Genomic DNA, 22274 nt, shown 5'->3' with positions numbered 1-22274 from the left:
CTCCCAACTTCTTGTGCACCCCCAGCCTCCTCGCTGGTGGGGTGGGGTGAGAGGCAGAAAAGGCCTTGACTCTGTGTGAGCACTGCTCAGCAGTAACTGAAACATCCCTGTGTTATCAACACTGTTGTCAGCACAAATCCAAAACATAGCCCCATACTAGCTGCTGTGAAGAAAATTAACTCTATCCCAGCCAAAACCAGCACACATCCTCAAGGTAGCTGTGAGCCAGGGCCTGGTCACAAGCTCCAAAGCTTTATGTGCGGCTAAAGCCAGGTCCGTAGAGGGCCAGAGCTACCCAATGACTGATGGTGCCACCACATGGAGTTTGGCTGTGAAGTGCTCTCCAGGGCTGGTGGCTTCCCAACATTCGTGGCTGCTCTGCGGACTCAGGTTTGAGCTCTGCAGCTCACTCTACAGGCAAAGGCTCCCAGAAGCATTGGCCAGCAGCTTTGCTCCACTAAACACTTCAAGATTAGCCTAGGAGTCCATAAATGGAGGCTGAGTGTCACCAGAGCTCATCGCTGGCTTTTTAATAAATCCTTGACAAAATATGCCGCTTTCACAAAATGCTCAGAAAAGACCGTATCCTTCAACAAATAAAAATCTTCATAATTTCCTGGTTTTATCTCGTTTAATTGTGAAAAGCATGGCAGTAATTTCATGGAGATCTCACAGTACCTATTCCTCTTTTGAGGCATTTTTCACCCCTTTAAAAAGGAGGAATGTTTTCAGTTTTCGTAACAGGGATTGAACAGATGGGTGGGCAGACGGTGGGTATAAAATAGTGCTGCAGGAAACAGCCAGGGAAGCAGCTTGCTCCCATCCATCCCTGCTTGTTTGTTAGAGGAAAGATGCTATTTGAGGTGTGGACTATAACGGGGCAGTGCCTCAAAAGCATAAGGCCTAATCGCATCATGGTACCTTTGCTCAACAGCACCCACTGACTTCAGTGGGAACGGGGCCACACTCAACGAACAGTGCGACTTAAATGCTGCCTGATATAAAAAGGGCATTTTGTGCAACTGTTCTGCCTTCCATGCCACCTGGCACGCTGTAGGAGACTGAACAGGAAAAAAAAAAGGTTTTTATGTAATGCCTTTATATGGAGAGCAGTACCTATAGTTTCAGGATGCTGAAAGCGCAGGACAGAAAGAGAGGGGCAGGCCCTCTTAGAGAGGCAATGAATTGATACCAAACCCAAGAGTTTACGTCTTGGCTGACCTTTTCGAGCACCAACACAGACTTGCTGTCTGCCAACAGACTTCTCGTTCAATTGCAAACCTCTGGCGAGCACTGTCCTCTCAGACACCAGTTTCGTTCCTCCTTTCCCTTCCAGCTTCTCTGCTGGCAGGCATGTTCTTGGTGGGACCAAGTTCTCCCCTGGCATCTGATTGGTCCCACCCGCATCTTTGGTGAAAATCTGTGCTTTATCAGCTGCTTTGCCCTTCCCAATTTCCTCACCAGTGTCCCTGCTTCTTTCTGACTTCCATTCTTCTGGTTCTTCTTCTCTGTCTTCTCTTTCAACATTACCTCCTGTATTACCTCCAGACTGCCAAGTGGCCTCTCTCAAAAAAAAAAAAAATCACCTTTTCCTCATCACTGTCCTCACTGCTACGACTGGTTTTCTAATCTCTTACTTCCTAATTAAAGCTATGCACATGCATGTATCACAAAGGATAGGGCTAAAATAATACCCTAAAGGACTGTGAATATACATATATCATGAAGGACAAGGCTAAGAAATTATCCTAAAGAGCTTCTGTTTTCAAGAGCACAAGTCCTTTAAGTACAATTTCTTTGGAATACTTATGAATAATTGACACAGAGGCTGGTTTAGACTACTAAAATAGGACTATGGCTTTAATAGCAACACCTCTGTACTTCAAAGGGGGACCTGGCAGGAATCAAGTTTTGTGAAGATGAGTGTCATGAACCAAAACCCAACAACCTCCCCTCCCTCAATTAATATATATTGAAAGCCAAGATTTTTTACAGTGTCTCCTGATTAATTCTGGAGTGAGCATGTGTATTTTCTTCCAGCTCATCTTAGTCCAGATCTTATTCTGCATTTTTAACCTTTACTCCACAAAGACTGTTTGTAATTTTACAGCCAGGCTCTTTATCTCTGAAAAGCTGAAAAGTCATAAAGGTTATTAAAATTTTGTGAGTGGTGGATCCTCAGAGCTAGTAAGCCTGGGCAGTCCTGTTCCACATCAGTGCTATCATGCTTTTGCTATGTAACAGGAAGTTTAAATCCTGGCTGCTATTTACTTACCTCACCTTATTCTTCCTGTAGTTCTACTGATTTGAATGCTTAACTATGCTACATTCTTTCATAAATAGCCTTACAATGTTTTTTCTTGTCTTCAAAGATTTATTCTTATCCTATCAAATATATACTTATTAAGAAGTCTTTTCTGCTTCATCTGATTATTAATTCCAAGTTGTAATAGAATAATAAATTTATGTAAACTGGGAATCATGTAAAAACATTTATGACAACATGAAATTAGCTGATGACTTCTATCCAGCTGTCTATAACATTAAAATATTTTCCATAGTTACCATTACTTGTTACTGCTGTAGACACAGAGACTGAAAAAATATCAGTTATAATACATGCTTGCTATTCAACTCATTTGGAAACCCCTTGAAAATATTTTGGGGTATAATGGCTTGTCAAGGTTATGGAATGTCACACAGAGCTTAGAAATTTCCTTACGTTACAATTCAGTGATATTATCTAACCTAGTAATTTTTCCTCTAAACGTGGCCACTGGCTAATTTTAGATATTGCATCTGATGAATTATAAAAACAGAACAACCAGAGGAAGAGATTTTTCATAACACCAGGTAGGTCCTTGGTTTATATACAAAAGCATGCAGATTTATTATATCTTTTCAAATATTTCCTTTTAAAATTTGGTTAGCAGCTAGATTCATTAGGGAGTTCAGAAATCAAAAACCACAGTGGTTATTTCTGATAACGCACGAGCTGTGTTTTTTTTCCTACCACAAGCCAGAAGAAACTTCCTGTATATAAAATGCAAAATGATAGCTGTTCCAGAAGAGTGATAAATTAGAACAAGAAGTAGAGAGGAGATATAGTTTAAGATAAGACAAAGTTTCCAATGAGAAAGAGCTGGCCACTGAGGAATGACAGGGAGAGGTTTGTGACTTATAGCCAATGGAAATGAGAAAACCAGGACCAGGACAGGGAGGTAGAGAAGAACAGTTGTGCTCTGGTCAACAAAGAGGAAAATAGAAGGGTTTCATGTATTTGATCATTAGGTGATTGACAGGATAACTGCAGCTGATGCTGTAGAGTGCTGGTTGGCCAAACAGGAAGGACATCTACTGTAAAGAAATGGGAAAGACACATCTGCACAATTCTGACCTATAGGAAAACTAAGCACACCCATAAAAGAGAGCTCCAACTATCCAAACAAGTCAGTCTGTCTTGTTCAAAACAGCCTGTTTTGAACTTAGCTGTGACTGAAGGTTTACTGGTTTGGGTTTGTTTGTTTGTTTTGGTTTTTTAAGTTCCAGGTCAAGTTCAACAGACTTTCCAGAAACCAATCAAGATTTAAGGAAGAACAGACAATTTGATAGTGTTTGGTTAAAACAAAGATTTCAGATAATAGTTTGGATTCATTTCTGGTTCAAGGCTGTAATGTTTAAAACAAGTTTGCAGATATGAATGTAGTTTGGTGTGATGCCTTCTCCCCTAAGCGGAATTGAGAGAACATCCTGTAAAGGACAAGGAGACAGCAGATGGTGTGCTATCTATCTCCCTGAGGCAGAGACACAAGGTGCCACTCTCTAAGTACAGCTACTTGCAGGTCTGCAGTGAGGTATTGCAGTATCAGAACCAGTTTTCAGAACTGATACAAAAAAAGAAGAAGAAGAAAAAAAAAAAAAGGTCAGGCTTGCTTGAGTCTTGACAGCAGGAAAGCAAGCAGCAAAGAAGTCAAAGCAAGCTCATTGTCTCCTCCTTCTCCAGTAAATTACACTTCTAGGGATATGGCCATTGCAGACTGTGATACCAAGTGGGTTAATTTAAGACTGGCCTGGTACCTCTACATTATAGTGTAGCCTGTACTGTACTTCGAGATTCAATAGGCTTGTGAAATCAGTTAGGAGGATATACTGAAGACAGTGGCTTAATGGTGCTGCACTATAGCATCTTCGTGGTTTATAGACTGTTTTAGAGAAACTAAGAAGTGGGCTGAAGGAAGAGCACAGACAGGTGGTCGTCCCCAAATTAATTTGTCTTTCTCTATCACCTGAAGAGACATACTAGGGGGTTTTGTCTGCTTGGTTTTTGCCTAGGTAATAGCTACAGGACTGATGGTCTCTCTTCTGCTAGCACATTTGGTTAGCCTTCCACAAGGTAAAGGGCTTATATGATTTAGCTGGAATCTATGTCAATGTAATGAAAACTTACCTCTGAGGGGACAGTCCAGCTAAACAAATCTGAAGGTATTTAAAGAAAAAAGGAAAAGATGAAAAGAGGAACTGAGTGCCAAAATAAGGTTTGCGAACAAAATTGATCAACACATCAAAGCACATGAGGAGCAAAAAAAAAATCTCTAATTGCCTATAGAGCAATATCAGGGACCTGAGTAATGAACAAAAAGAATCAGAATTGCTCATTAAAGGGCATACATTTCATCTAGCAGGTATTACTGAGATGTCATGGGAACATTTGCATGACCAGCATTGCTAGAACTATTGGGTAGATCCAATTTCAGATGAATTAAGTGGACTGAAAGGCAGAAGTTTGACAGGGTCAAAAATTACTGGTCTCATATCTGGGAAACACAGTGTCTTGGATTCTTAGGTATCAACTATTCTAAGACTTAGAGCTGTAATTGGTGTTCACTTCTGATCAGAAAAAACCAGACTAGAGAACAGCATACACACCATCTTACACATCTTCTGGTAACTTAGAGTCATAAGGGAATAAAGCATTATCACGAGGGCTTTTATTCTGCATGACACTGTCAATACTAACCTATCTATGTACGTTCATGTCTTAAGTCAGATGTGTTCATCCAACACAAAATAATTTCGTATTAGGCTTCATCTTGACAGATAATTGGGATTTGGATCACAGAGCCAGAAACTCGCAATAACGTGATGTGTTCGCATCACAGAAAGGGCCTCACTGTGATCTATGTGGTCATGTGGACATGATCACACAGTACAGATGTAATCATTACTTTTTACATTGTCTTTGTGCAAACAGAATGAGAAATAAAACTACTATTGATAATGAATAGTGTTCTTGAAACTGAAAACAAAGTAGAGGAAATGAATCATTTGGAAAAAGTAATTTGACAGAACTATGTGAACATGACTGGAAACTTAAAATCAACACCAGAAACTGTAATCCCGCTACTTAGATGAAAACAACAATGGCAGAAAAAAATTGGTTAAGAGACAAAGTGGAAAAATATGCAAATAAAAGAATATATATTAAAACATTATTTATGTGTCTGTTTTGTGTATACATATGTATATATATCTACATATAATTTAGAAATATTTGTCTTCTGGTATGTATATTATAGACATATTCACAAGATAAGACCTTTCTGATATTTTGACTGATATGAATCAGAAGCAAGGAATGGAGGAACACTGAGAAGGAAGGCAAAAGGAGAAGCAGCCTATTGCAGGAAAGTCTGAGTTAATTATAGGTTCATAAAACAGAGCCTAAACAAAGAAAATTCTAAGAATTAACAGAAATGATAGAATTGTCAATAATCATAGATACAAAGCAGAACATAGAAGTACATTTATCTGCAGTAAGAAAAGATGACAAATAGTATAATTATGTCTTGTTAAACAGCAGGTATTCAATAGGAGCAATTTACAAAACACAGAATTCTTGTATGCAAGAATTTTTCAAAAGAGTTGTGTCAATGCTGATCACAGCAATTTTTAACAAGCTTAGACTACTTGGGAAATTCTTGTAACTTTAAAAGGAATAAATGGGGCAAACTGAATAACTCCAGACCCTTCCACAGGACCTCAGCCTCAGATAAACAGTGATATGAATGATACTAGACATGTTTAAAAACATATGAACAAGGGTTGCACACACAAGGTAATACTGACCAGGGTAAATTGTATGGATTTAGAAGGTGGCACTGATGCCACTGCCTGGAATAGATTGTCCAGTTCCAAAGCTTAGACTTCAAGATGGAGGCTTATAAACCAGAAGTAGGTGAGAGAAGAACCATGAGATGGTTTAAAGGAGTAAAAAAAAAAACATTCCTTGAAAAAGATCCTGGGAATTTATTCAATGACCAAAACAAGAGATGGCATAGTCACAGTTTATAAGTACATGCTTGAGAAAGAGACTTTTGAGAAGTGAAAACCCTTCTGCAGAGTGGACAGAATGCCTAAACAGGCCCAGTAACTGACAATTGTTCTTTAAAGTCATGAGCATGTGTCAAGCACAAGTAAATGTCCACCACAGTTTTGTTGTTATCACTTGTGAAACTTTTAACAAGCCAGAGGCAGCACGCAGTGAGTTCTGCTTGCACCGAGCCTTCATGCCCACACTGAACAAATTGGTAGAATAAAATGTCAAATACTTAGCATGGACACAAGAATTTTGGCTGATCTTGCTATCCAGAAGGACAACAGGGAGTCCAAAGTTAGTTTCTGTGTCTAATTAAGGTGAACTGCTGTAATATTACATGCACAAAGTCATAGCGAATCTGATTTTCTGTGATAACAGCTAAATGAAGTTGAAGACTGCGGCTAAAACCACCTGCTGTGTCAAGGAATGTGCATTTCTGCTGCCAAAGTCTACCCAGTCGAGCACTACACAAAGGCACCAGGGGAAAACAGGTGGTGTGAGTCCTGCCTGCCTTTGTGTTATTGATGTTGGACTAAATTTTTATTTTTCCCCTTTTAAATCAACTGTGCCACAAAAGCAAAAGTCTCAAGTCACAGCGACAGGAGATTTGATCATCTTTAGCTATCTATCCTCTGGTGATCTCGGTGAGGGGGGTGGGAATGAAGAGGGGAGGAGACCATCTCCACTGAGACACCAGTTCTCCCATGGAGCACACGGTCCAGGAGCAGCAGGTGGAGACACATGCAGGTTTTGCCTTCCTTAATGTGCTAGGCAGCATCCCAGGGCTGTATAAGAGCTGTGCTTTGCTATGCTTTCCAGAGTAACAGTAAAACGTATAGTTTTCAGATGTAGCTTTGCTCTTTCTTGCCATGGGTAGGTCAGTTAGTTTCAGTCAGAACCAATAAAAGGACATAGAGACCAATACTCTGCTAAATGTCTAGTGCTGGTGTTCCTGTTGTGGGGACTGTGACCATTGTGTTTCAGTAGTTCACTTCATAATAACTGTACGTGGGCCTACTGCAATTGGCAACCTCCTTTTTTTCAGACACGTTGTTGTTTCTTTATCCTAACACTTGGACGCTCGTGGCTGAGTTCCTTTGCCCAGCTGTGTTTGTGTAATGCATCCTGCCTATCAACAATGTCAGGCTGTTAACTAATAATTTGATTCACTGGTTGTCCTCTTCCTTCCCCACTTGTAGTACAGAAACAGGAAATTAAAACGTTAATTTTTTTGTTCTCTATTATTGTTCATGGCTTATGATATGCCTATACCCTTTTACTGATCTTTTCTTCCCCAAGAATTCTCTGGCTATCTCACCTCCACTTACATGCTGTTAATCATCTTCTTCGTCTACTACCTTTTTTGAATTGGGATTATCATCATACCAGCTGAATGCGAAGTATTTATTCATATAATACCCGGAGTGTTATTTTCAATTCCATTCTTCAGATCTCCCAACAGTACATATGCCTTTTGAATCACCACCGTGAAGTAAGCAGAGGTTTTCCACAGATGGCCAAGTGTTTACAATTAATTGAGAACCTAGCAAGTGTATGAATAATTCCATGTGCTTATTAAAAGCTGAATTACTTACATTTTCTAATGCATTTTTCATTTGTCATTATGTACCCTTTCTTTTTTCTTTTTTTTTTAAACCCGCTGAAGACCTTATCACCTCCATGGTCTTGAGGGGACCACCTCCAGACATTACAATCCAAGTAATGCTGTTACCTGTGATTGTTGACAGAGAATCATAGAATCATAGAATCATTTAGGTTGGAAAATACTTTTAAGATCATCGAGTCCAACTTTAAACTTAGCACTGCCAAGTCCCACTAAACCATGTCCCTAAGTGCCACATCTACACGTCTTTTAAATACCTCCAGGGATGGTGACTCAACCACTTCCCTGGGCAGCCTGTTCCAGAGCTTTTTCCTAACCCCCCCTGGCACAACTTGAGGCTGTTTCCTCTTGTCCTATCACTTGTTACGTGGGAGAAGAGACCGACCCCCACCTCTCTGCAACCTCGTTTCAGGTAGCTGTAGAGAGCGATAAGGTCTCCCCTCAACCTCCTTTTCTCCAGGCTAAACAACCCCAGTTCCCTCAGCCGCTCCTCAGAAGACTTCTGCTCTAGACCCTTCCCCAGCTTCGTTGCCCTTCTCTGGACACGCTCCAGCACCTCAATGTCTCTCTTGTAGTGAGGGGCCCAAAGCTGAACACAGTATTCGAGGTGCGGCCTCACCAGTGCCAAGTACAGGGGGACGATCACCTCCCTATTCCTGCTGGCCACACTATTTCTGATAGAAGCCAGGATGCTATTTGCCTTCTTGGCCACCTGGGCACACATCTCAAAGCTCAACCTGTTACCAGGTCATTAATAATCATAATAAACAGTGATAGTCCTAGATACTGCCTCTCCTAGATGCAGAGCACATGAGTCTATAAAGCTGTCAGGCTCTCATCTATTGCAGTCACTAAATTTAACTGTAAACTCTTAATGTTGAACATTTCCGTTAGAGGTTCACTCATCCATCTCACACACCTTTAAATAATCAAGGAGTATCAATAGCTCTGACCTTGGGGAGCAATTAGTATGTCTTGCAATAAAGCTGAAAATTTGGTAAAGAAAAAGAGAGTGCTTGAGCTGCAGATGGTGGATTACAGCAAACGCAGGCGCTTTTGTACAGAAGATGGGAAGACTATCTGATAATTCTTCTTACTGGATCGTAGTGAAGAGATATTGAAAAGCAGCATGCACAGGAGCTGTTGCTGCTCCCACTTGTTCTCTTTACAGTGGAATTTCAGTTGGCTGCAGCTAGCTGCAGTGTTTCATTTTACTAAATTAAAGGCACTTTTTATGGGGCTAGACTTGGTTCCTTGGTTTCCTTTCCAATCCTTTATTCCTAGAATCACAGAATAATTAAGGTTGGAATTGAATCCTGAAGGTTACATTGTCCAAACCCTTGCTCAGAGCAGGTCTAACTTAGCAGCTGAAGCAGGTTGCTCATGGTCATATGATGTTCAAGTTTTGAACATCTCCAAGGATGGAAATCCTCTGGCATCTCTTGGCAAGCTCTTCCAGTGTTTCACCACCTCATTTTGATCCCTACTTGGCTTCCTCATCCTACAATTTACCACTTTAGGTGGGAGGAGGACACATGAAAACATAATTTTGTTCCCTTGCTCAGTTTTTACTTCTAAAGACAGAAAAGAATGTAAAATATCCTGAGAACTGAGAACACCTTTGTAATAGCAGGTACTTCAGCTTTCTCTAAACTATTCTCTCAAAAACCTTCCTCTGCCACTAATAACCTCTGTTTCTCAGTGGCAGTGAGAGAACTAGACCCAGACAGGTTCCAGCTGTGCCACCTGGAAACAACAAAGCAGAGATCACTCACCTCTCCACACCATTAACTATTTGAAATCAGAAGGGTGTGATGGGAAAGGCAGTAAAGAAAAACTCCTTAGTTTTTAGAGAAGGACTGCTGCTCTCACACACTAGTTCTGCTTCTGTACCATCTCCCATTCCTTCGGCCCTACAGACAATTGCTATTACAGTCCTGGCTATAACCTTCTTAAGTGATAGTTCTTCAGCTGTCACAAAAACATCATGGTGTCAAGTCTAGCCCTTGACATGCCTGCTCTACACAGGGGTAAAATATATCATTTTAGAAAACATATTGATGTTATAGCCTCAAAAGTCACCTACACTGACCTTCCAAGGAGCTGTCTCTTTTAGGAATACTGGGAAGAAAGGAAGAAGTCTTTCTCTGAAGGAACACACTTTTTCTTCCTTATTCAGCTGCTTGGCATCCCAAGTGCATGAATAAATAACTTAGACACTCTTCAAGTTTCTCCACATTGAAGCAGATGTGGTTAATCTGCAGCTCCTTTCTCTCCCCCCTCCCTTTTTTTTTTTTTTTTTTTTTTTTAAGGTCACAGGTGTACTGGTTTCCTGCTGTGGCCTACACAAAACTTGTCCCTTTCCACCCTCTGTAAGCATTAAGTGGAAGAGGACTGTGTAGCCACCCTTGGGATGTGCTAGCCTTCTTAGATGGGTAAGAGGAAACAATGACAACAACTTGTGTTAAGTATCTAACCCTGGCTGATGCACTCCAGCAGCCTCAAGGGTCACTCAGTACCTGGGCACTGCTCTTGGCTCAGAGCAACCTACAGCCTACTCAAGGCAGCAGAAATGGATTGAGGGACTGCTATGGATCTAAGACAAGTCATCATCTTTGTGTAGGAAAACTTGTTTCTCTAGGTAGGATTCATACCAGGGCAGATGAACTGAGTAGAAAAAAAGCACAGCATTATTTGCCGTTTAGTTTTTTTGTTTGTTTGTTTGGGATTTGGGGCTTTGGGGTTTTTTTTGAGTAGCCATTACATTAATGATCAGAGACCCTTTGACCCTTTTTTTTTTCTAACCAAGAAGAATAAGCTGATGGTCTGGACTCATGTGCAACCATATGTGAACAACACATATAGCTCATCTTTTGTCACAGGTAATTATATCATTGCCACCAATACCATCTCATACTTGGATGTGATCAAAGCACTGATGAAAAGTGGCAGGCTGAAGTGGAACACAAATTACAATCGGCAAAGAGAGTGGAGGGTAAAAGCAGGGCGATGGTTATTCTTGCTTTTGTCACCTGTCAGCTGGACTAAGGCCTTGTGATATATCCGAGCATGAAGTTCACAGCCGTAGAAAATCCCAGGCAACGTGGAGCACTATAGCTAACTTTGTCAGTAAGCCAGGATGCTGCATATGTAGCAAACCTCTCTCTGAGCTCCATGCAGGCTTTCCATAGCATTTAGAAGAAAGTTAAACACATTGATATAATCAAAATGCTCAAGAAGCTGTGTCCAAGCCACCAAAAAAAGTCACTCTGTACATCTGAGAGGAGGACAGTCCTCAACATCTCTGTGCATTTGATGCACAGGACCTCTGTGAGCAGGGTGGGTCCTGCCCATGCAAGCCCCAGTGGGAGCTTCACACTGCGATGGAGCTCCTCGCCTACTGCTGCCTGAGACCCACCTCTGACCTCTTCAGTCTCACAGCAGCACACGTATTTAAAGAAAGATAAATGAAAATGTCTTCACAACCCAAAACCTTCTTCTGCCCCTGCTCCTCCCCATGGGGGAAGGATTACAGTACAAACAGGACATAACAGATGTTCATGATTATACATAAGTGTTCAATATAGCATCAGAAAAACATACAGATTAAAATATAAAATAGCCTTCTCTATTCCCTGCCTGCTTCTGCCATATTATTGCCCCTCTGCTCTTTTTTCGCTCACCTCTCTGCATCTCCCATGGCAAAGCGAAATCCTGCTCACCACCCAGCACAAAAATGGTCAACCTGCTCTCACATTTCTTCTTCAGACCTCTGCTCCATGTACAGAGGAGACATTTGTAGAGAAGTTGGTAGCAGTGCCATGCAATGGTGCTACCCTGCCACAGCATTGCTTGAAGTGCATTTGTTCAGTTGACTGAAAAGAAAACACTCGTTTTGGGTTACCTATGAAATGTTCAGGTAAGGTCTACCTAACGCTAATATTTCTTTAGTTGTACCACTTCAACCATCACTCACATTGCGTGAAGCACTTACAGGTCTGTATTTCTAAGCATAACACTTCACATGGCTGCAGGGAGGATTTTTCAGGGGGAAGGAAGAGTTGTTTCCCACCCAACTATTACTTTGCACTTCATGTCCCCCAAAGTAAATTCAAATTATTGCAGCCATCTCAGGAATGCTGCTGCTGCCATCTCCTGAGAAAAGCTAGGCTGAGCATGTTTAATGGAGTTACAGAAGCTGCTGCTGCTGCCAGAGCGTCTGCCTAACCGTGTCCTAATAAAATGGAGTCTTTTGGCTGGACTGGACTAGTCCATAAACGAGTTATATCTAAGATTACTATTATCAAACTAAAAATACAGGATCCAAAAAATATATGTCTAGCAGTTGCCTGGAAATCTCATTTGCAGACATAACATTAGATCACAGTATATGAGGTGATTAATCTTCTCTGCTTCCCAAAGGCACACAGGAAATCCCTGCTCTACCGAGCCATGGAGGCCTCCAAGTCCAGCTAACTGGGAGAGCTGAAATTTGGAGTTCAGAGACATAAATGCTGTTGGACTCTAAGCTGAATGCTTACCCTTGTCACATCTAACTGTAAGCACAGAGATTTTGAAGAAAACTGTCACAAACTACCATAAATTTAAGGACTATAAGGAATAATTACAAAGTCTACTCAAGTAGTCTTAAGTCACTATTGAAAATATAGTTCAGGCTCCTTAGTCACTTAGGTAACATCAACAGCTCTGTGAAATCCACTTTTCTAAAATCCCCAAATCCAATTTTTTTTTTTTCTCTCCCTTTCTCCATATGTGAACATACGATTGCACATGTTCTCACAGACAACAAAACGTTTTGTGTTTTCTAGGAGCAATTATGTGGGTCTAAAAGGCTTTCCCAACATCTTATTTTTCAGTTATTGAAAGCATTATCTTACTTGATAAGAGTTCAAAAAATGTTCTGAAGCTACGTATTATATACATCCCCCTCCCGAATAAAGGATGATAGATAATAGGAATGTCAATCATTTCTAGGGCTTTCTTCATTAGCAGCATCTTGAGACACAGGTCTATGCATGAAGCTGTGCTATATTGTCATCTGCACCCCGCTGCTGTTAATGAGATTTCTTTCCCATTCATTCCTTAACAATAATGCTTCATCCTGACCTTTGTAAAGTACTTCAAGATGATGCTTCAAAAGCACGAAGCAAGTACTAAATAATATTATCTGATTATTGTAACTCCAGTGACAGCTATGGAAAAATGTTTTCTGTGTTTGCCCAGACTACTTAACAAATATCACTATAGTAACACGACTATTTCTAATTTTCTTCCAAATTGCCAATGAGACTTTGGTTCACTTTCAAGACGAGATGTTTCTGCTTGTACTTTCTGAAACTGAATTGAAATTCTACCATTTTTTACAGTGAAAATTCACCTTTCTTGGTCACAGAAGTGGCAGTGCAGATATCCTTCTTTTCCTCTGGCAAGCAATAAAGGAAGAAAATAAAACTCCTTTGAAAAGACTCAGTCTGAGAGCTGAAGAAGAGTTTTGGAGCCTCTGCTCCTACTTTCCTATATCCTCCCTGACTGCGTGTCTCCCACCTTACATCCGACAGAGTCTTCCTCTAGGCTACAAAATACGAGCTACTGAGTTTCGGCAGAGTACTAAAAAACAGTGAAAAGTTGTTTTTTAACTTAGTTTTTCTCGGTCAGCAGAGAGGGTGGTATACAGCAATGAACAGGAGCACTGAGGAGCCATGACCTCGCAAGTCATTCAGCTTTTTCGCTGCAAACAGATTGCCAGGGGTAAGGTACGGGGCTTCTTCCCAGAGCCTGCTGTCCTCTCCTGCTGCTGCAGTGGGTCTTACCATGGCGCTGGCAGAACAGCCAGTGCTCAGGCAGCTACTGGGAGAAGATGTTGCTGGCTAGATCGCTATCGCTGCACACCGCTCAGCTGTGACAGCATATGCTCAGCCTTCAGAGCCAGAGAGGGACACAATGCTGTCCTTGCGTGCTCTGAGCAGCAAGCAGCCTTCTGGGGAGTGAGGAGATGGACAAGCGAAACGTGCCAGGGAGAGAAGGGGAGCCAAACCGATTGTCAGTGGGGACAGCAGTGAGAAGAGGAACACATACAGGAAAGGCAAAAGAGGAAGAAGGGGTGTGCTAAACGACAGAAGGGCAGAGAGGGGAACGGGCAAAATGCAGAGGGACACAAAAGACCTGTGATGGTGTCAGGAACTAGTTTCTTATCTAAAAGGGATCCGAGGAAAAAAAAAGGCTAAAGCCTAAGTGCCTGGAGTTCTCTGAGCACGTGCCTTCCCCTGCTTTGGGAATGACAGTTCCCAGAGCAAGCTGCAATGTCTGTCGCAGCAAAGCAAATCCGACCCTGCTCCGCAGCTAACATTGCCACTGCAGCCTAAACGAACTGTTAAGGAACCTGCGTTAACACCAAAAAGCTGGTTTCATATAGAAATGACCTCTACAGGAAATTCCTCTGTGTGCATGCCTCTGTGTGTTTGGAAAAATTTCAGTAAAAGCTTATCTAAAAAATTCCACTAGAAAGAAATGCTCCATGCTTTCATTCCAGAAAGTAGAAGTGGTTTTGCTCATATTGTCTGGAACAGATCAGAGCAACCATCTGCTTTGTCCCCTGCCATCTTCCTCAGTTCCTAACAGTTTTTAGACCATCTTCAGCTTTAGGAGGTGTTCCTCCATGGGAGTTGAGGGTAGCATCGGTATTTCCCCGGCATCAGAGGGATGCCAGGAAACCCTACCCACTCTGGCTGCAGCGGGAGCATTCAGGGCTGCCAGGGGAGCCAGGAGCTGAAGCCCTGCAACAAGCCTTTTTGGCTCTGTAGCAAGAAGCTTCATGCTGTGGGTCCTGAACAAAACTTCACCAGAGCTGCGGCCCTTCGTAATCCCGCTTCTGAAGCAGCTGCCTGGTCAGCTGGCAGGAAACAAGGCCAAAAATATCCTCTGCTTGTGGTACATCCAAAGTTTATTTACTCTGATATTCTTTGGTGCATCATTTTGGTTTCAAAGGACAGCCCTGTTGGTTGGGAACTTCCTGACCAGCTGTGGTTTGATATTCAGCAGGTTTGCTAACAAAACTGAGGGGAGAGAATCAGGAGCAAGGGGATTTTTTGTGAACATGAATAGGCAAAAGGACCAGAAACTCCTTTTTCTTTTTATCCTGCTCCCCCAGAGGAAGGACAAGAACCGCATTCTTGAGCGAGTGTGGAGGTTTCTGTGGATATAGGTGTAATTTCTGCTTACCATAGTATGTCCCTGGTCATTAGCAGAGAGTTTCAATATAACATGGACTTTAAAGCATGGATAATTGTTCTAAAGTTCATATTGAGTTTCAGCCCTATATTTTATGTTTTGATTACTGCATAGTTCAGAAAACCCACAAATAATCTTGACACCTGGTGAGATAATTTTATGATTAACTATAAAAGTTACCTGTCGGATTCTGATATATAGCAAGGGATGGTAACAGCTATATTATACTGATATTTTTCCAGTACGAAAGATTTCTTCCAGCATGCCCTGTAGCATATGCTACAGCTTATCTATCTTCCTCTAGGTGGAGTAACCTCTCTATTGTCCTGCAGCTACAAATAGGCAGTTATGTTTTATTGCTAGCAGCTGCTCCACTCCAGAAAAGGAGGAGTTCTCCCCCTATTCTGATTAGCAACATAATCTGAAGGTTTTATTCAACTTCAGAGAACGTTACAACAGGCAATATGGCATCCGACTAAAGGCTGTGTCTAAGCATGCAATTAAATTATAATTCTTGAGTGTAATATTCTGCACATTTGCTACAAACAATGTTCAGCTGAATCTTGTAGCAGTTAGCTGACCATCTTATCCTCTAAAGACAGTGGTTTATGGAATAATGAATTGCAGGCACTGAAGTCTAAATGAGGAAGGCACTTCACATGTTTAACACTATATCCAGGACAGAAATTAAAGAACATCACTTACTTGGAACACATAGTAAGATTAAACATGTTCTTTAACGTCAGAGACCCTTAAGCTAGAGATTAAATTTACTGTGTGTGGATGTAGTTTGTTATATAGGCTGGTAGTCTGAAACAAGGTGTTAATCAACTCTCAAACAAGCAGTAGGATTTTACACTTGGAAAGATAATTTGTTTTTACAAGAAAACTATTTATAAGGTATTTGAGACACATTGGCACTACACAAGTAGTAATGCAAAGACATTAAATAATAATGAGACTAATCACAGCAATTATTAATAAGACAATAATGTTTTCTTACATAGCTTTTAGATTTTTTATTTCCACTAGATGAAAAATACATTTTCCCTGTAATGTTAGTTCAGTTAAGCTGTAAGATTTTGCCTCCAGCATGACTTTCCCCAGCCACAACCAACAGTCAGTACCTCTAGTCCAACACAGTGCCATTAGCTTGACCTGGATAAGCAGGGAAAGAGTAAACTAAAGATCATGACAGTTATATGAAGAGTGCAGTAATGATGGAGCTAAATTATTCATTCTGCCACCCAATTATTTCTGGTAGCTCAGGGACTGCTGTACAGAAACCGTAGCTCTTTATTGTATGTATGTAGCCTACATGAGTGGAACAGCCTGCATTAACAGTCGCGCTGAAGAGTCTTTTTTCAGTCTATGTATGTCTTTTCATTGCACTTCTAGAGTGCAGAAGAGGGGATTATCTGTACGTATTTTAGGTGCATTGAATTATCAGTGCTACAATAGAGTTCAGTAGTCTAAATGACTTAGTTCACTAAGTCCTTGGGGTTTGGTCATACAGCTAATATATATTTTGTCTGTTGCTTTGTCCTTTTAGAGCCATCAGTTTATGGCGTGATAAAATCATTAGTGCTGGTTATGTGTCACCATGTAAATGCTTTATTTTGTTACACAGCAGTTACCAGGTGTCTTTTCTTTCAGCTTTGGCTTTTAATTGTCAAGATGCATTTTAGTTTCCTCAATTATGTAATCTGATTTAATAAAAACTGCTTACAAAACAAGTAAATACACTGACAAAGGCAAAACATTATTTCATTTATGAAATTTGTTACTAAAAACAGGACTTTATGTCACTCAGTGTGCTCACTCATTGCTATTTATCAACATTTGTTTAAGGTTGCAATTGATCAAAGAACAGTAAATGCAATTTAGTGTAGAAAGGCAAGGTCACATGGCCTGGGTCTTAGTTAATTTATCTCTTATGACAGATTCTATTTTCTGCTACTGGTATTATTACCTGGCAATACATTTCTCCCATGATAGTGCATCTGTAGCTCTTGCATTGCCAAACTTAGCGGTAGCATTTAATTTGTCTGACATTATTCAGTTATCAAGAAAAAGTAGCGCATGCTGAGAAACACAGTGGCTATTTAATGATAGCATAAAAAATGAGTTCGTGTAAGCAAGAGCAATGTCTCAAGTACTCTGCTAAAAACACTTTTCTTTCTGAGGCTGCACTATCCTGTTCCCATTCCTGTTCCTGTCCTGGGAACCTGGGCATTCACCAGGCAGGTCTCCAGATGAAGGCTAACAGGAAGACATGCTGAGACAGTAGACACAGAACACGTTTGACAGTTAAATTCCACATCTTTTTCCTTAAGTAAAGGCAGCTGGATAGTGTGCAAAAACTGAAGCACTGAATTATAGGAAAGCCATACTAAGATCGCTAAAGTCATCTAGTCTATTCCCCTTCCTGTGTAAGATCAGCTCTACATATGTAATTTTCAACAGAAACTAATCTAATCCATCCTTAGAGACCTACAGTGATGGAGGAGCCATGTAACTCATCATATATTTCCTATATTATACACACATGGTTTTGTATGACATTCTGATATTCATACCCATGTTAACTGGAATACAAATATGCCCATGACATAAGTGACCCGACAATGTAGCTGTAAAACAGAAGTCATCGTGGAGGGTCCTAGAAGGAGTCAATAGGGTTTTGTTCTTGACAAAACATTATTTACTACCTTTACCTACAAACTGAAAGATGAAGAAAGATGATGGTTAGCAGTCTTTGGAAGTCAGGGAAGCTGGTGGAGTGGTAAATTAGACAGATGCTGATTGTAGAGAATGATCTGAATTGTTTGGCAGGGTGGGCTGATTTGAATACCCTATTTTAATACAGATAAATTTGCAATCATACATCTAAGGAACAAAGAGCATAGTTTATACAGACAGAACTGGACAAAGTATTTCAAAATGATGCAACATAAAAAGAAGTCAGGTTCTTGGTAGATAATTAACGGAACATGAGCCTGCAGTAGGATGGTGCAATTAGAGAGTGAATGTCATCCCTGAAGCCTAAGCAGGGAAAATATGAAGTGTGAGTAGGAAGGTAATATTAGTTCTGTTTATAGCAAAAGTAAAATCATCACAGGAATACTGTGTGCAGTTCTCATACACACACTTCAGAAAGGACTCTGACAAATCAAAAAGTAGTCAGAAAGTCCTGCAAAAAATGTGTTGAGGTCTGAAAGGCATGCCTTACTATGAAAAGCTAAGAACAAGCAAGCTGCTTGTCTTATCAAAAAGAAAAGCAAGAAAGACCATTACTTAAACATAAAAGAAGTTTTTGATTGTGGTTGGCTTTTTAGTATAGGAGGAAAAGGCATAACAAAAGACAGTTGGGTTTTTTTTTCTCTTGAAAAGAAAGAGATACGTAAGATTTAACTGCAAATAAAGCCCTTAAAAACCAAACCCACCCAGTGAATAATTAGCCACATTGACAATGAGGTGCTGGATCTTCTACTCCGTACTGTTATGTCTAAAGGTTTTTCCAGGGATATCACAATTTCAGGAGAAATTACAGATCTGCTGCTGAGACTTATAGCTGAGGTGCTACAACTTGCAGGATCATAATGATCTCTTCCAGCCTCAAAATTTGTGATTAGCTGAAAGAAAGTAGATAATTCTACTTTCTTTCTTTGAATTGTATTAAATCATATTGATGTATACCTGCTGAGGAAATAGTCCTAAGTCCTTCAAGTTTGAAAATAAGGCATAATACTGCACTAGTTTTGTACAGGTTTACCACCACTGAAATCAATATCCTTGTATTTGAAGACAATCTTGAGAATGGGGAGACTGGAAAGTTTTTTCTGAACTGCACAACCTGTTCCCACCATGGAAAGAGCCATTCAAAAATCATACTGAATCACTGGAACTAGAAACAGCACTTAATTTTGTTTCTACAGAGATTAGTTCTGCTGAATACAGAAAATTACATCCTTCAGTTTGTCATTTTGTTTATATGTTTTTATATTTGAAATAATATCTAACCGTTAAGTGGTCCTGACTGCAAAAACACCAGACTGTGTTTTCAATAAATAATTCCACTTTAATGGCAAAGTAATAATTTAGACAGATACAGTGTGCACACCTGCAAAAAAATATACGCAAGCTGGTTTACAAGCTAGAGGAACAATAAACCAATAGAAAATACATCATCCAGTTAAGTCCGATGACACCAAATACTTATTATTAGGGCTTTACAAAGACTACAAAACTTTTCAGATGATTTATTTCACTGTTTCTGTCTATTTACATGATATGTTACATCAAAAATGTACAAAATATAAAATGTGTACAGACAAATGTTTCACAAACAATTTCTGAGTTGTAAACTAGGTGGACTCACTGAGATGTATTGCAGGAAGTTTTGTATATGTGATATTGTGTGTTTGTGTGTTAAATATGGCAGGAAGATTTGCAGGTTTGCTCAGAGCACAGGTACAGGAAAGAGCAGCTTTCCTTTAGGTCTTTGAGTCAGTCAAGGTGTACGCGCTGACATTTTGCAAAAGAAATGGATCCAGATTTGGGGGGCATGATGTTGGTCTGACTGAATCCTACATGCATAAAATCAGTTAGAGTTCTATTAGGGCAATAGCACCGTGTAGGAACCTCTAGATTCAGCGATGCAGCTCAGTGCCATTTGGAAACTGCATTGATTTATCTTTGTTTTACAGCGAGTGACCACAGGGTGGCCACAAAGAGTTAATAGCACCAAATACACATCCTGAAGGTAACATCCATGGAGGTGTACAGTACATGTCTACACAATGCCAAAGCCCTTAGATACCATCTTCTTTATATGCACCTATTTTAACCGGACGCCTCTTGTGGTAAAAGAGCATTTCCGATTATTCTGAGCAGTTTGAATGCAATCTGGTTGTAGCCTGCCGTGACATATGCACGTAAAACATTTTCAGATTTTTTTTACCCCCAAAAAGTATTGGTTTTGTATAGATATTGAAACATGCTTACGGTAGCATTGACGGCTCCTGCATAGTCATAACAACTGTAAGTACAGGACAAACACACCAGGTAATAACAGCTTTTAAGGTTTGCATTCTGTATTTGTTTGCAACATACAGGAAATCTCAGCAAGTGAAACATCTCTTAACACCAACAGAATAAAATACATTTTGTTTGTTTGTTTGTTTTCGATTTGATTTGTGCAAGGCTTTTTTTTTTCTTTTTTTTTTTTTCCCCCAATATTTACAATACCCACCCAGTAGACTGTGCAAAACCAACCCACTTTTACAGTATAAACTCTTCCTCTTCCACAGTGGACATCACTGCTTCAGTGTTCTTTTATGCTGAATTCTTCATGTACAACAATAGCAATCAAAACAACATGCTAAAACTTAGAAAAAGGAAAAAAAACCATATATTTGTGCTCATGCTGCATCAAGTGCATCCAGCTCTGCTGGATAAGAATTCAAAACATCTATCCTCCAAAAACTCCATTCCATGGGACCAAATGGATTTGAGCCGATTTTCTCAGCATTTAGGTGGCAGTGGAAGTGGGTTTGGGTTCCTTGTGTATTTCTGAGGGTAGGCAGAGCAATCTATTCACAAGATAAAAATATTATATAGCAACTGTTCTTTCTCCTATCCATTTCTTTAAAAAATCATGATATACAGATATGAGGCTACTGTGTTAACTGACGTTTTCTCATTAGTAAATGAAAAAAAACCAAAACAGTGTAAATTACCAATGGTTTAGGAATTAAACCAACTGTAAAACTGTTCTAGAAATCTGTTTTAAGGCAGTGAGACAGCACCATAAGAAATGTTCCTTCTTTCACTGAAAAGGCTCAAACAAATGAAGCCCTAAAAAGCCTTTAATCAGTGTTGGTTAATAATTGGTATAAAACTGTTGTTAAGGAGTGGGCAGGTGGTTAAAAAAGACCTTTGTGGTAAAAACAACTTTATAAAATCTGTGACTCGTGTACTAAAAACTTGATGGAGCGCATCACCGTGACCATGGCAGTTAGAATTAAATTGGCACTTATCCAGCATATCACAGTCATGTTTTCTGGTGATTGCACAATACTGTTTGTGCTTTCTGAGTTACTATCATCATCTTTGACTCATTTTGGAATGGGCAGTAGCGTACAACACAAACACCACTGCAGTCCTGTGACCAGCACCATGTGGCACAACAGAGGTTAGAAGAGAATTAGAAGACCGCATTGTTCATGCAGCGCCTCAGGGTAAACTAAAGGAAAAAAAACAAAAGAAGTTGCACTGTAAACTTGTACAGAGAAACAGAGACAGAGAGAGACAGAGAGAGAGAGAAAGAGGAAAAGGGAAAAAAAATATTCCAGTTTGGCTAACACGTGTGCAATCTGCTTAGATGCCCTTGGTCTAGGGCCCTTTCCAGTTGACAAATGGAGTCTCACTTGGCTCCATAGGTATTGAAATGCCTTGAAATTAAACTAATTCAAGCTTTCCACTTCAATTTTTCTTCCTGACTTTGCAGTTAGGTCTCCTGCCTACCTACAACACACCATTCTCACTCAGGGACCTCGGCTTGCTGCTTTAATACTGGCAGTGGTCTAGTGGAAACAGATTTTACCATAATCCTCCACCAAGGTTTGTCCCTTTCAGAGAGTTGATTCAAGGGATGAATCCAAAATGTCGTCATGGTGGCTGGTGCTATCACTGTCACAGCTTTGTGCGCTCGAATAGTTGGCTGCCTCTTGAAGCCTCATTAGCATATTCATCTGAAAGAAGAAAGCAATGTTTACATAATCTCGTCTCATTTAATGCTGCAGTCACCGTGTTAAAATTTAATTAAGCTCCCTTGCTGTATGAGGTGTGCTGGTATCTGGCTGAGGGGACCATACAAAAGGATTTCAGAAAGGGCAGGGTGTCAGTGGCTCCTCCTGGCACCCTTTTCATTGCCTTCTGGTCTTTAAATAGAAGTTTAAAGGTCCAAAGAGCCAGAGGGATAAAATGGAGCTGCCTGATAACTCTCTTTAATTCAGGGGTGAG

At 40.3% G+C, this 22274-nt stretch overlaps 1 protein-coding gene across 14 annotated transcripts in view; it reads right to left on the bottom strand.

Moving 5' to 3' along the window:
• Positions 1 to 19314: 19314 nt before the first annotated feature.
• Positions 19315 to 22274, bottom strand: part of NAV3 (neuron navigator 3) — a 562373-nt gene continuing 559413 nt past the window's right edge. For 12 of the 14 annotated variants that reach the window (XM_072864069.1, XM_072864049.1, XM_072864132.1 and 9 more), the window contains one exon: positions 19315 to 22003. In XM_072864069.1, the coding sequence (XP_072720170.1) occupies positions 21884 to 22003 (120 nt within the window). In that variant the 3' untranslated portion in view covers positions 19315 to 21883. The remainder of the gene's footprint in view (positions 22004 to 22274) is intronic. The other 2 variants (XM_072864018.1, XM_072864025.1) reach the window with 2 other exon arrangements.

The sequence above is a fragment of the Ciconia boyciana genome, chromosome 1 (genome assembly GCF_034638445.1).
Source record: "Ciconia boyciana chromosome 1, ASM3463844v1, whole genome shotgun sequence".
NCBI lineage: Eukaryota > Metazoa > Chordata > Aves > Ciconiiformes > Ciconiidae > Ciconia > Ciconia boyciana.
Note: the sequence above shows the minus strand (reverse complement) of the source record. Positions and strands in the feature narration are given on the sequence as shown.